A 14,647-nucleotide genomic window follows, 5' to 3' on the forward strand; every position below is an offset into this window, starting at 1 on the left:
CAGCCGCTGCTGCAGTCCCGCCGCCACGGCAGAGAAAAGTCCCTGATCCCGGGGGCGGAGCAGCGGGCGGGGACCCAGGCGGCCCACCCCCACCCATCGTCCCAGAAGTCGCCGCCCCTGCCACCCCTCCCCTGGACAGATGATCTGACTCCACTTAAGTGTAAAGACCCCCACCTCCCGTGGCTTCTGGGATTTCCCCAGGAGGTTCTCTACAGATGGATGTTGAGGGATCCCTCTCCAACCCCATCTAGGGTCAGAGATCTTGGCTGCTTTAGGTCAAACAGACTAGAAGTGACTACTGGAGACCAGACTTCAGACAGGTTCCCGGGGATGAAAGACGCAGCAGGATGTTGGTGGGGTAGAAGATGCAGCTGGAGATGACTCACCACCCCCCTCCCCCCACCCCACCCCCACCCCCGCCTGGGCTACCCAGACAAGCCCTCAGGCCATGAGTCCCGGCTGGCCTCTCCTGTGATTCAGCCATCCCTTTGTCTGTTGGGTCTCCTGTGTCCCACCCCAATCCCCTCAACAGGCAGAGCAGCCCCCAGCAAATGAGGGGCTCTAGGCTCATGCCAGGGACAGCAAGGCACCACTGGGCTGCATCCAAGTAATGCCCACCCCTACTTTGGAAGGGCAAGCCAGGAGGAGAAAATCTGTATTGTACTTATGCAGACATGTCCATCCCAGTGTCCTGGACCCCTTGCTGTGCTCTGAACCAGCCCCAGGCAGATGCCATCCAGCTGTGCCTCCAGGGAGGGGTTATCCATGTGTGGAGGGTAGACCACCCACAGTGACAGCTCATCTTTCAGGAATCCACCCCCTCCCGCCTATGCCCCCACTGGTGCGCCTGTCCTGCTCCAGCCAGGCTCCCCTACCCACACATTCTCATTTTGGCCCCTCAGAGTCCCCTCCTCCAACCTACTCTTCTTCTGCATTGGGTCTTCGTTGCTGCGCGTGGGCTTATTCTAGTTGCGGTGAGCGGGGGCTATACTCTTCGTTGCAGTGCGTAGGCTTCTCATTGCGGTGGCTTCTCTTGTTGCAGAGCTCGGGCTCTAGATGCGCGGGCTTCAGTAGTTGTGGCATGCGGGCTCAGTAGTTGTGGCACACGGGCTTAGTTGCCCTGTGGCATGTGAGATCTTCCCAGACCAGGGCTCGAACCTGTGTCCCCTGCATCAGCAGGCGGATTCTTAACCACCAGGAAAGTCCCCAACCTACTCTTCTTGAAGACCCCCTTCCACCCATCATCTCTGCCAGGCCCAGAGGTCACCCTGGGCTCCTCCCTCCCTTCCTCACGGCCCTCAAGGTCCACCTGTGGTGTCCACCTTCATAACTACTCCTTCCTCACTCCTCTTCCCTTAACCAGGCTGAATTCCCGCCCGTCTCCCTCAGCTGGCTTCTGTGATTATGGACAGTCCCCTCAACACAACTGCAGGCCAAGGACACTCTTTGTATATACGTATGTGTTCATTATAGGGGTTGATACTGAGATAGAGAGATCCTCCCAAGAGCAGGTCCCCTGTTTTTTTTAAGCCTGGAGAATACTTCTAGACTCACCACTGCCATAGGGCCCCTTCCAACGTGCCTGGCCCCCCAGCCTCTCCTGGGGCTCCGCAGGCTAATGGGGGACAAAAGGGGACAGCACTTCTGTTAAACTTGTCTGCCTTGTCCTCTTCTAGGTATGGCCAGGTCTCTGGTATGGCCAGAGCTGGGGGCAGTGAGAACCATCCATACTGCCTGTTTTCCTATTGTCCAATAAGGCTTGAGCTACAGGGACAGCCCCAAATTATCATGAAGTACAGCACTGTGATCCACAGGGCCCAGAACCTTTTCCCTAGGTCAAGGTCTCTTCAGCCATGTCCCAGGACCCCCCAACCCTTTGAAATCTGTCCTTCACGTGAGGGCTGCAGAGAACCAGTCGTGCTCTCATTACAGAGGCAGCCCCTGCCTGCAAGACCCTCACCTCTTCTTGTACAGCAAGGGTGGGTGAGAGCAGGGCAGAGCTGGCATATACAGTGCAGACATACATACACATTTGGGTCTAGCCTTTAGGGGAGACTGGAGGCCCAGCTGAGAGGGTGTTCAGACAAACCTCATCAGAACCATGAGGGGTCCCCCAAAAGAAATGGCTGCCTGCTGTGAGGGGGTCACTCAAAGCGTGCTACGAGAGGCTGTTGGAGGCAGAAGCAAGGTTGAGGATGAGCACAGGTCTGGCGCTCGGGGGAGGCTCATGAGCAGGGGTGTGGCCTCCTGGCAGGCACAGTTAGGGACCAACCCCAGACACCAGCTCCCTCCATAAACACACTGGGGCCCTAGAGTTTTCTTTCTCCCTCCCACACTCCCCTGGACATTTCCTCCTCTGGCTTCGGTCACCACCTCTGCTGGATGGCACCATGTCTCCAACTGGGGCCTCTTTTGGGGATTCCAGCCCCACACATCTGTCTTGAACACCTCCAAATTTCTCAGAACCATGGCCAAAGCTGAGCAGGTCATCCTCCTCCAACCTGCCCCTCCCCTGTGGTACCCCAGCCCTGCTGGGGATGCTGCCCTGCTTGCGTCCCCTAAAGCCCACTCCAGCTCTTACTATAGCTGTGGTATCTGCTCTGCCACAGAGCTGCTCACCAGAACCGCACAGAAACCCACCCTGAGTCCCCAGGCTAACTCTCAGCTGAGCAAGTCACTTCTCTTCCTGTTAACTTCCAATACACCTCCCCCAGCACGCCTCCAAAGTAAAGATCAAATTCCCTGGCTAGGCATGCAAGGTCCGTTAGGACCAGGTCACCCGCTCGAGCACTCTGTGTCCAGCACACCTGTAGCCTTTGAGAGTCAGGCCTGGCCTTAGCAGAGAAATCAAGCCCCATCCTCCAGGAGCTCAAACTTGGGACAACACGCTTGGCACTTGCTGTTCCCCAGCCTGGATATGCTGTGTCTATAACCATTCAGGGGTGGGCCTGTCAGGGTTCTGTACTGTCCAGCAGCTTCTCTCCAGCTGTTCACAAAGTAGGATGACCTGAGTCCCCCAGCCTTGGGTTCTAGAAAGCACTTGACAGATATTTCCTAATTGACAACTTGTGGCAACAAACAGAGCTGAAGGGAAAAGCACTGGGGTGGAGTGGGAGCAAACTGAGGGCTGTTTTGGCCACTGCAAGGCTGGGATGCTGGGGCACTTCTGAATAGCCATCTTCTCAAGAAACCCTGTCCCAGAGCCCTGTCCACAAGTGCCAGCAGCACCTCCCTCACAGCAAAATTGGGCCCCACACTTCCATTCCCCCACTGGGATCCCAGGGAACCTGACTGTGGAAGGGTTGGGGGGCACAGGAAGAGGGGCCCACCTGCCCACCTGCCTTGGGGACCAGAGCCCAAAGGTGGCAGGGGGACTAGACAGTTGAGAGCTCCACCAGGTCCTCAGGGAGATGAGGAGGGGACTGCCAGGCCAGCAGCTCAGACTTGCCTGGGACAGACCAAGTCTAGGGAGGGGGCTCAGGCCCCACTGAGCTCAGGAATATTCTTGGAGCCTGAGTCAGCGGCAAATCAAGGCAAAGGATTCTTGCCTTGCCTGTCCAGGCAGCAGTTAGAAACCAAATGGGAACACTATGCCCCAGGCTATCCTCCTCCCAGAATCCAGAGTAAACATATGAAGGAGGCTCCCTCAGGGACATTCCTTGGCCTCTCCTGGTCCGTCTAGGGTACGAGGGTCCACCAGGGTCCACCAGGGTCCACCGGAGGGAGACCGCACAGGACCCACAGCAAGGGGCTTCCCACCTGAGCCCCCTGAGTTCCCAGGCTGGGACCTCTACCAGGGCAAAGTCTGGGCCTGCAGTTCCCATGGCCTCCCACACCTCACTCTTGGGACAGATTGGCTAAGAGCATCGCCCATGTGGCTAAGTGGAAACAGCTGGCCTCAGCTCCCTGCAGGCATCAAAGGCTTCCGGCCTCTGTGCTGCAGCCCCACGCTTGCCCCTCGCTAAGGACACATCAGCCTGTGGGAAGGCAGAAGGATCTAGGAGATGCAGAACCGGGAGGAAGTCCCTGCTCCCCAGTCCACTGCCCAGTGGACCCCATGCCAATGCCAAGAGAGGGACGCAGCAGTTCTCAACACAGGACTTTATTGGTTGGTGGTTATCTGCAGCACAGGTTTGAAGGACTGCGGTGGTATGTTTGTGGTTGGGGGGACCACAGATCCTGGCCCCGCCCTTTTGCCTGCACAGGTTTCCTGCCTAGAAGCGCAGCCAGAACATGCCGCTACGGATCCGGTTATAATCTGGAAGCTGTTCAATGGGCCCTGTGGGGATAGGGTGGGGCGTCAGGGTGAGGTACCTGGCCTGTACAGGGACACCTGGCCCTGCGCCGCACCCCATCCAAAGCTGCCCAGAGCAGCACAAGACAGGCTTGGGGTGGAAAGAGGGAAGAGAACATTCCTCCAGGGGGTGCTGAGCCTGTCCCTTCATGCTCTGGCCTTTGGAGCTCCACCCCACACATGGAGGTGTCCATTACCTGGCAGGTGTGGGGTACTGATGGAGGCACCTTGGCAGGGAGTCAGGGAGCTGCTAGGACAGGTTTTCTGAGCAGGAACTCCCTGGCAGCCAGGCTATTGGGCAGAGCCTCTCAGGGGCCTCAACATGCTACTCCCCGTGAAAGCTGGGGGATGGGGGAGCAGAGGCAGAGGGGAGGCCAAGACAACAGACTGCGAAGGACAAAGAGCAGACTTTCTAGGCCACTCACCCAATCCAGCCACTGCTGGACACTGGTCATAGAAGTACTTGGAGCAGACCTCACGCAAGATACTGGCATCCACCTCCTGCAGGATGAAGCAGAGGGCACACTGAGTGACAGGCACCTGGGGACCGCCTCTGCCAGTCAACATTATCCAGACGACCAAGATCTTCCACACGTACCATGGAGCTGCCCCTCAACCAAAAGGGGAAATGCAGCAGGGCTCTCCCTGCTGTAGACTTCCTCAGGCCCCACCCATCCCTACAGCCATCAGTGCCTCTGCCCTGCCCTCCAATTACACCACCGAGGCAGGTGACGCTGCCTAGGACACCAGGGTTGCCTACAGGAGCAGTCTGCACTGCCTCAACTCTCCACCCTCTGGGAGTCTGCCAGGCCAAGACTCCAGAACCTCTCCCAGGGGCCCTTGTTACCGCAATCCGGCTTTCCCACTCAGCCAGGGGGATGCGGCGGCCATACGTCAGAAGACTACGTCCAATGTCCTCACAAACAGGAGTGGTGCCTGCAAGGGTTGGGGGAAGTTTACAGGTCCACATGGTCCAATCCACGTGGGTCCAAGCCATGCATGCGAGGGTGCCCCCAAGAAGCCACGGCTGAGAGCACTACCCCCACCCACCAAGCAGCCCACCTCGCTGCCGGTGAAGCGGCACGGAGTGAGAGTGGGCGCAGCGTCCTCGGCATATGTCCCAGAGAGGCTGCCGAAGTGCTTCACGGTACACACAGAACCTCCAGCGTTCTGGGCTGACCTGGACCTTGGTCTGACCTAGACCACAACCCTCACTTGTACAACCACCTGTCACTGTATCCATGGGCTGTTGGTCTAGCCTACCCACACCTGTACCTAAAACCCCAGGCCCCTGTGAGAGGGGTGGTGGTGGGGTATGGTGTGACCTTCGAAGTTTTCGTTTCCAATCTTGGTTAGGAACACTGGGACTGTCACTGCACTCTACCCCTTGCCACAGGGCTGCAGGACTCACCGATCAGATGAGACACCAGAGCATTTCTGAGAATGTTTTTGCCCCGGACCACCTCGCTCTCTGTGGCACTGGTGCAAAGGCGCATCCTAGAGCAGGGGTGGGGTGGGATTCATCCTGAGAGACGGTGCTGTCTCTGAGCCTCCCACGGTCCTGCTCAAAGGGCCCTATTCCCTCCCCACCTCCCTGGCAGCGCTAGGCCGCCACTCACCACTGGCCCTGTAGAAAGAACATCATGTCGTCGATGCTCATGTGGTCGCAGACGAAGTGTGCGCCCAGCAACCCCGTCTCCGCATAGCAGATGTTGAAGGTCTGGAAACTCTGGCACAGCTTCTTGGTTGCAGCAACTGCAGCCAGTGGGCTGGACAAGTGCTACCAGGGATGAGGGTGGTCAGCACCCACCCCCCTGTCTGCAGTCCACACCCCAAACCCCACAGTACAAGCGTCCACAGCCCAGCTCCCTCTCTTCCCTGAAGACAAGGTCCCATCCCATGCCCACCCCTGGCACTCACCGCGCCACCACCGTAAGTGCAGTCATAGTGGCCAATGATGGCATTGGCCACCTGGAGGGCCACATTGTCCGGGTTGGCCCAGCCAGGCCCCTCCACTGCAATGGCCACATGGGCCAAAGGCAGGGCATCATCACGGTGGCGGATCTGAAACAGTACATGGCAAAGCTGAGGGACAGCCAGATTTCCCAGGCGACCAGCAAAGGTGCCAAGTGTGGGTGGAGAGTGTGCATCCAAGTGTGAACACGTGTGCCTGTGAGGCAGCAGCCACAGGACACCTGGCCAACTCGAGGCATCTCCGGAGTCATGAAGATAGCCATGCACGTGAGGGTGCCCCCAAGAGGTCCCGGCTGAGGACACTACCCCCGCCCACCAAGCAGCCCACCTCGCTGCCAGTGAAGCGGCAGGGAGTGAGAGTGGGCACAGCGTCTTCAGTGTATGTCCCAGAGAGGCTGCAGAAATGCTTCTGGGCGAGGTCTAGCAGCTGCCGGTGCTCCACCCCTGCCAAGACAGACAGCAGAGTTACTGGCCAGCCAGGGCCCAAGGCACAGGGTAGGGGAGATCACACACAAGCAGAGGACCCCATGTCCTGCCTTGGTGGGAAACACCAAAAGGAAGACATGACATCAGGACAAGGTGAGGAAAGAGGACCCTTCACAGACACACCCTATCTCATGGGCAGGGCAGGCACCTCAGGGTCAAACAGCTTCCATCACCTCAGCCACAGGGAAGCAGCAGCACGCTGAGCTTAAAAATGGGTTCCTATGTAACACATTCCCACCAGCACCAAGGACAAGACTGGTACTCCCTGGGCATAAGGCCACCTGCCCTGCCTTCTCCCTCTGGCCCTTCCTCAAGCAGATCCTATGGGGGCTGGCAGGTGAGAGGGCACAAAGAGGTGCTATGCAGGGCTGTGACTAGCTCCGGGGTCCCCTGAGAGCTGGGGACGTTTACCAGTAACGTTACAAACTCACGCCTCAGGACCCCTCCTGGACCTCACCTCTACAAGAGGAGGCCTTTGCTGCCATAGCGCCTTGACCAGTGGGCGCTGTGGTAGTAAGCAGCCTCCCCCAGGTACAGCCTTCTAGGTGCCTCTGCCTTTTATTCTTTCCTTCCCTGAGCTCAGATCCTGTTGGACTCAACGAAGTCTGATGTGTCAGTAGCTCAGACTGCTCTTGGTCCCGAGGTTCACTGGCCCCAAGGCCACCAATCATGTTCTTCCTATCAATTTTTCTTGCCCAGTCAGCTGTCACGACCTAAGCTGGGAAAGCACCCTGGCCCTGCTCCCGTCCCCTCCCCGCCACATCCCCTCCTCTGTCAGGTGTCTACCTAAAAAGCCACCCTGAGTCCCCGCACTTCTCTCCCAGCTCCTACCGTCCCCCACCAGGCACCTGCAGCAAGCACTCCCTGCGCCTGCCCACTTCCGCTCTGGCCCCTACATGGCAGCAGAGCAAGCCTCAAAACACACCAGCCCGTGACACTGCTCTTCCCCTCTGCACAGACCTCCCACTCCCCACTGAATTAAATCCCACCTCTCTTTCAGCCTCTGTTCAAATGACACATGCTTCAAAAGCACCTCCCAATTCAAACAAACAAACAAACCACCTCCCTACCCTCTAACTGAGTCCCCCATTAAAGTCCCCCAACCACTGTATGCTTTCCTTTCAAGGCACTTCCCACCTGTCATGCAATGTCTGGTTTGCCCACTGACAAGGCCAAGAGAAACAGGCCTGAGGGCTTGAATCTCCCACCAGCCTACAACCTGGATCTCCTACGACCAGGTGGGACTGAGAAAACCCTGAGGCCTGGAGAGGCCAACAGCCCAACTGAGGCCTGTACTGAAGAGCGGAGTAGCATCCCTGGGCGGCCAGTTTCAGTGGTGGTGGCAGAGAAGAATCCCACCCCACCTCTAAAAGCATGGAAGAGAAGTCACTCCCCTCAAGGACAGGGTGGGAACAGTGTCCCCAGGAGTGGAAGATCCCTATGGTCAGAACCAGGAGACTTGGCCCTGGTAACCAAGGCCACAGCCCACCCCCCTATTACCACAGGGCTTCAACGAGCCCATCGCTCACCTCCAGCTGCTGCTAAAACCATTCGAGAGGCCTTGTAATGCCGGCTGAGGTACTCAGTCAGGTCTGCCCGAGACAGCTTCCTGCAAGACATACAGCCAATTGGTCAACACCGCTCCCAAACCAGAATGATCTGGGTCACACAAAACGGGGCTGAGGAGACAGACCAGGAGACATGGCTTCTCTGGAAAGCAGGACCCCACACATCAATTGGTCCTTGCCCCATTTCTGCCACCCACCACTCTGGGGCCCAGAGGGCAGCCCTCATTGGGCCCCCCTCACATCCCACCTCAGGACAGGCTTGTAGTCCCCTCTGAGGAGGGTGAGAACTGACGGTGGGGGCTCTTGAGGGGCAACAGCAGAGCTCATCCCACCAGAGGACAAGAAGCCATGTGGAGGGATACCCAGAGCACCCTCCCTCAGGCTGGCAGGACACGCATGGAAACGTACCCTAAAGCAAAGCCCGAAATTCAAGTGAAAACCACACAGGTGTTAAAAAAGACTCACAGGGACCATGTGGCAACATAAAAAATGTCTCCAGTTGTGTGAATTAGGAAAATAAACAGCACAGACAGCAGATCAACTAAAAACAAACTCATGTGGACATGGCCTGGCCATGCCAGAATGAGGGGACGAATTCCACCCCAGACCAGCCAACACTCACCTGACGTTCTCATTGGACCCCTCCACGGCCTGGGCTAGAGGTGTGCCCTGGAATGCCGTGGCATGCAGGTAGTCAAAGACCACGTCCCGCATAGATGCATCATTCTCCTGCAGCTCCTGCAGGATCACATCACGCTCCTTCTCAACCTGGGAGTCTTCTAGGCTGCAGTTCTGCACAATGTCGGCCAGGAGCTCCACAGCTGGATGCAAGAAGGACAGGTTTGGTGACCAGTAACAGGACAAAACCCCAAGCCTGACACCACTGGTTGCTTTGTTGCAAGGCCATACTCTAAGGGTAACCCCATTCTTCGGCCAGGCCAGGGGCTCCTGAGTGCCTGTCCTCTGCACTCCTGGAGTCCTACTGGTGTCCCGGTCCCATCCTCCAGCGTACCTTTTGGCAGGTCCTTAGACAGTGCCTTGATGTAGTAAGCCGTATGTTCCCGGGTGCTGTAGGCATTAAGATGGGCCCCCATGCTCTCTACCTCCTTCTCCAAGGCAATGCCAGGTCGATTCTTTGTTCCCTGGAACCACACATCAACAGGACAAATCAGGAGCCACATGGGAGCCCAGGACCCCATCCTCACAGGCTAAAGTCCCAGCAGGACCACTGGTCCACAGATATCTCCCTCAGCAAAGACTCTGGGGTTATACAGCCCAGAGGCTGTGCTCACCAAGTGCTTAGCAGGCCTTAAGCCAATCAACGCCACAGCATCGAGGACCAAGAGAATGAAGACATCCAGGGGCCAGGAAAGAAGGGCATGGACAAAGCAAGTGTTACCTGAAATCCAGAGCTCCCATACCAAGAGGGGGTATAGCATTTGACTGAGAGCTCCCATACCAGCCTGATCTTACCAGCACTCCCTCTCCTCTTACTAACAGTCATGGTCAGGTAAGCTCACACCTGTGCTCAGGTGATGCTACCACTACCCACTCTCCCTCATACCATTTATACGACTCTGTGTGTGTGCTATGGCCTCTGTAGGACTCAACCTTAGTCCAGTGTGTGTGTACGTATGTGTGCGTGTGTATGGCAGTGCTGCTGTCCAATGACACACACTCGTATCAATGTGTTGAGACTGACACACATAACTGTGATGCTGGACCTGGCTAGCTGCCCATTCCTGCTCCACAACACCACCTGTCCCGTATCTTCTCCATTTTTTTCATTCATTTAAGAACTCAGTCTCCACTCCATGTGAACACGAGGTGGCTTAGGAGCTGTTCCCATCCTCAAGAAAGCTCCTACTCACTTCTATAAACAAGAGATGCACAGCGTTTTACAAAAACTAAATCTGTGGGTTTGTTACAATGCACGTGTACATCCACAATTCTATATCCGTGCATGCACACAACACAGGCCTGGCCTCTGGTGAAGAGCAGGGCTCCTATGGCTCCCTGGGGTTTTTCTGGCTCTGGGGGCCTTGTGCAGGGGTTCACCAGATAGGCGCTCACTCAGAAGAGGCCAAGTCCATGTGACTCCTCCCAGAAAAGCCATCCAGAGATCTCTTCCCCCGCTACCCTGCTAAAACCCATAATTGAGGAGGCTGGCTTTTCTGACCTGCATCCTCAGAAGGGACAGCAGGAAGCCCTAAGCCCAGGGGAGATGCAGGACTTCAGGAGCCTCACCTTGAAAGCCAGATGCTCCACAAAGTAGCCTGCCCCGTTGTTCTTCTCAGTCTCATAACGGCTGCCAGCATCAATCCACACCCCCACCTGGACAAGAAACCACCAACAAAGGTAACAAACAAACCACCTCAGCCCCCCTTACACCCCACCCTGCATGACTCAGCACAAGCCCCAGACAGGGGCTCACAGTCCCACGCTGGGGAAAAGCTTCTCAGCAGGACCCCTGTGCTTAGAGGCACAGGGCACCAGCTGAATGACTGCAGTCACACTGCATCACCTTTCCTCCCTGCTCTATTTCCTGACTGGTTATCGAGACTCGCAGGGAAGCTTCAAACCAGGCATGTTCACCTGTCCCATCACCACAGGAAATTCTTAAATTCAACCTCACTTTTCAGTTGATTCTTTGTTTCTTCTAGGCAAGCAACTAATCATTTGAAAACAAGTTCTTTTCTCCTTCCTAAAAATTATACCCTGCCTTTGTTCTGGTGATTGTGTCCTTTCGCCATTAAAGGAGAGGCTATTGGCTTAAACACTGAACATTTTATCATAAGTAGCCTTCGTTCACACTTTAAAAAAAGTTTTAAACAGAACTCGACACCTAACACTGCCAAGTGTCTCCTTGGCACCCAACGAGAGAATCTTATAATTTTCTTAATAGCCTCCTGGTGTGCTGTGAAACACAAACCACACTACTCACCCCCATGGTGACATAGACCTAATCTTTTAATTTACTATTTGTTTCATAGCTGACTTAAAATGTTCACATTTACTTTCCTAAGAGATGTTGATACACGTACCATACGTCATAAATTCTTTACATGAACATCTATTACACATCTAACATCTTCGAAAGATACATTTTACAATCCATGGTATCCTTTGATTATAACTGGCAGCATTCTTTTCCTGCCCCTAGAGCACAGTGATGCTCCTTACAATCTAGAGCATCTTAGGGTCCACGAAATACAGCATTCTCCACCAAGGTTTCTTAACAGGCTGTGGGTAGGCTTATACAGGTGCCATGTAATAAGGAAGCTGCCCATCACCTTTTGTTGTGTTCAGTAACAACTTATATCACAGGACATTATTTGTTCCTGGAAAACTGAAAGAATTTACCAATAAAAGCACTTGAAGTTTGGGGTGGGGAGGAGACGGTTCGCTTCTTGAGAATCTTCTCTGTTTATCTAGCCAAGATTTCTATCTTTGAGTGAATTTTGAGGAAAATTATCCATTTAACGGGAATTTTCTAGTTGATTTCTTCTGCAGTACATTTCCAGTCTAGGCAAGGGATTATGACTTTGGGCCGTGAGGCTGGCAGTCACCTAATGTCTCTGAACCCCATTTTCCTCATTGAAGGATCACTTCTCTCATATGGGCTGCTGAAGAAAAAGCTGAAAAAAGACTTGGCCTCCTGATTGGCAAGCATCACACGCTAAGTAAGTGTTGGGTACGGTGAGGATTGCCCCCAAGAAGTCAAGGCGTGGCTAGGGTAGGGATTGGGGTAGGAGGGTCAATCCTGAGGTGGCTGGGAGGAGTCTGATCCAAACCACAGAGCACTTGAGCCCAAGGTCACACCCCGACTTGGGAAAGGAGACCATGCCCAATATTGAGGTGCACTCCCGACACCGGACCCACTCACCGTGCAGGTAGGCTGGGAGGACTGCTCCGAGGCCACTCGCAGCCCGTTGTCCAGCTGGCTGACCTGCGTCTCCGGCACGCTCTGCAGGGCCTGGGCGTAGGTGGCGATGCCCCGCAAGACAGGCGACCTCAGCAGGGCCGGCTGCTGGAAAGGGGCGACCAGGACTGAGGATTAGATTGGAGGATCGCTCCTTAGCTCTCAGGCCTGCGGTGGGATCCCCATCCCCGCCCCCAGGCCAGCCGCGAGACTCCCATGCGTGCCCTCGGCCGTGACCTTCCCATGGCCCTGACCCCGCTACCTCCCCATTCTCGACCTGCCACCGCTAACAGCCCGCTCCCTGTCTGCGTTCCAAAGACCCGCTCCTCATAGCTCTGCGCTCTCGCTGACACCTCACCGAGCGGCGGCTGCGCACCAGCACTCGCGTCCCGGCGCTGGCCGCCCGGCAAACCGCGGAAGCCGCCATCTTCTGGCTCCAGTGGATTCTGGGCCGCGCCACGCATGCGTAGAGTGGACGCAGCGGCGCGCGAGGCGCAGGCGCAGTACCGCAGACTTGGCGCTCGGCTGCTCCCTGGCGGACGCCGCCGCGGATATTCATTCTCTGCTGGTCGTTGGTGCTTGTCTTCGCGTCCCTGGGTAACAGTGCGCATTAATCTATCTGGCTAGTCATCGTCTTGCGCGGGTCTGTTCTGGATCCAGTCCATCTTCCCTCTTCACCCGTGGTGGTGGCGTGGGGGGCAGAGTGCGCGATGTTTCTCGCGAACAGTGGGCGCCTCGACTGCACTGAGTGCTCAGAGCGGCCGGGCGGGCGGGGAGCGCAGCCACAGCATGTTTGCCAATCGCAACCCCAGGGCTAAACCACCAGGGTGGAACCTGGGACTACGAGGCTGCTGCTGAAAGTCACGGTTTTCTCTTTAAAGGAATGGAGAAAGTTCAGACGGTTGACGTGGAAAGAATTTAGCAATATATTGCTAAGAAAAAAGGAACAGTTTTAGAGACTAATTTGTGAAAAGGATTCCTTGTTTGGAAAACAAAACACACACAAAACAAAACGAAGTGCTTTTTCTAATAGGCTACATAGAAAAAAATCCAGAGGAACTCACTCTAAACTCTCATTCAGGTGACTTACAGAAAATGAATTCAGGGGAAGGGAAAAGAGGCTACCATTTTTACACTTCTGTATTATTTTAATACATAATTGAAAATTTTTAGGGAATTCCTTGGCGGTCCAGTGGTTAGGACTCTGCGCTTTCACTGCAGTGGCCCGGTTTCAATTCCTAGTTGGGGAACTAAGATCCTGCAAGCCGCGGGTCTCAGCCAAAAATAAAAAAGTAAAATAAAAATAAATTTTTTACAAAAAATGTTTGTTGCTTTTGAAATAATAGCATATTTCTGAACTGTACTTCCTTTTACAGGTATATGAGGTTTTCTGTGATCTTACAAAATATCACTCAAAACTTTCTTTTATAAAAATCAGACAGAAGATGCTTAAGTGTGCACTGATAAATATTTTGTGAACTAAAATTATGTTATGATCTTGACATGAAAAAATAAAGTGAAATAGAATCTCCTAATTAGTTTTTTAAAAACTAGTTTTTAGAACCGTCTTATATTTACAGAAGAGTTGAGCAGATGGTACAGAATTTCCCATATATCCCTGCCCACGTACAGGCATGCACAGTTATTCCTATTAATAGCTTACCTTATTGTGATACATTTGTTACAATTAATGAACCAATATTGACATGTTATTATTAACTGAAGTCCATAGTTTATTCAGATTCCCTTAGTTTTAGTTTTTACCTAATATCCTTTTTCGTTCTAGGATCCTATCCAGGATACCACATTCCATTTTGTTGTCATGTCTCCTTAGACTCCTCTTGCCTGTGACACAACCTCTTCCAGTGACCAGCGCATTGTGCACCTTCCTTCTAGCAGAGCTCCCCCAAAGAGCTCACTGCCTCCAATTCCTCTCCTCCCACTCTTTCCCAAACCCACTCCAATACCATCCCCAATTCATTCCTCCAAAACCACACCTGTAAAGGTAACCAATGAGCTCCATGTTGCTAAATCTAATGGCCAGTGCTCGGTCTTGTTTAAAGTGATTGGCCACTTTTTCCTCCTTAGAGCCTCATCCCTTCTCCACCTTTAGTTTCCCATGCTCTCCTGTTCTTGTCCTACCTCCCTGTACATCTCAATTAAACATGCTAAAGCTGGGACTTCCCTGGCGGTCCAGTGGTTTGCACTCCGCACTTCAACTGCAGGGGGCGCGGGTTCGATCCCTGGTTGGGGAACTAAGATACTGCATGCTGTGCAGCACGGCCGGGGTGGGGGGAAAAAATATGCTGAACTTGAACTCTTTACTTTTCCTCCCAAACCTGTTCCTCCCATAATTGTCTTCATCTCAGTAAATGACACTTCCGTTAACCAAATTGCTCAGGC

General features: G+C 54.4%; 1 protein-coding gene across 6 annotated transcripts; it reads right to left on the reverse strand.

Moving 5' to 3' along the window:
- Nucleotides 1-4,086: 4,086 nt before the first annotated feature.
- On the reverse strand, nucleotides 4,087-12,870 carry UQCRC1 (ubiquinol-cytochrome c reductase core protein 1). Of its 6 annotated transcripts, none has more exons than XM_060022413.1 (13): nucleotides 12,621-12,870; nucleotides 12,209-12,372; nucleotides 10,570-10,656; nucleotides 9,335-9,464; nucleotides 8,945-9,143; nucleotides 8,284-8,363; nucleotides 6,597-6,712; nucleotides 6,215-6,358; nucleotides 5,914-6,074; nucleotides 5,706-5,791; nucleotides 5,142-5,230; nucleotides 4,720-4,795; nucleotides 4,087-4,279 (listed from the first exon to the last, which is right to left on the reverse strand). In XM_060022413.1, exons 1-13 carry the CDS (start codon nucleotides 12,853-12,855, stop codon nucleotides 4,215-4,217), a joined length of 1,632 nt encoding a protein of 543 aa, XP_059878396.1. In that variant the 5' UTR covers nucleotides 12,856-12,870; the 3' UTR covers nucleotides 4,087-4,214. The 6 variants fall into 6 exon arrangements, with proteins under 6 accessions (XP_059878396.1, XP_059878395.1, XP_059878398.1 ...); XM_060022412.1 differs by having other exon boundaries at nucleotides 12,603-12,870; XM_060022415.1 differs by having other exon boundaries at nucleotides 12,209-12,349; nucleotides 12,603-12,696.
- Nucleotides 12,871-14,647: the final 1,777 nt, after the last annotated feature.

The sequence above is a fragment of the Delphinus delphis genome, chromosome 10, assembly GCF_949987515.2.
Source record: "Delphinus delphis chromosome 10, mDelDel1.2, whole genome shotgun sequence".
NCBI classification, from domain to species: Eukaryota; Metazoa; Chordata; class Mammalia; order Artiodactyla; family Delphinidae; genus Delphinus; species Delphinus delphis.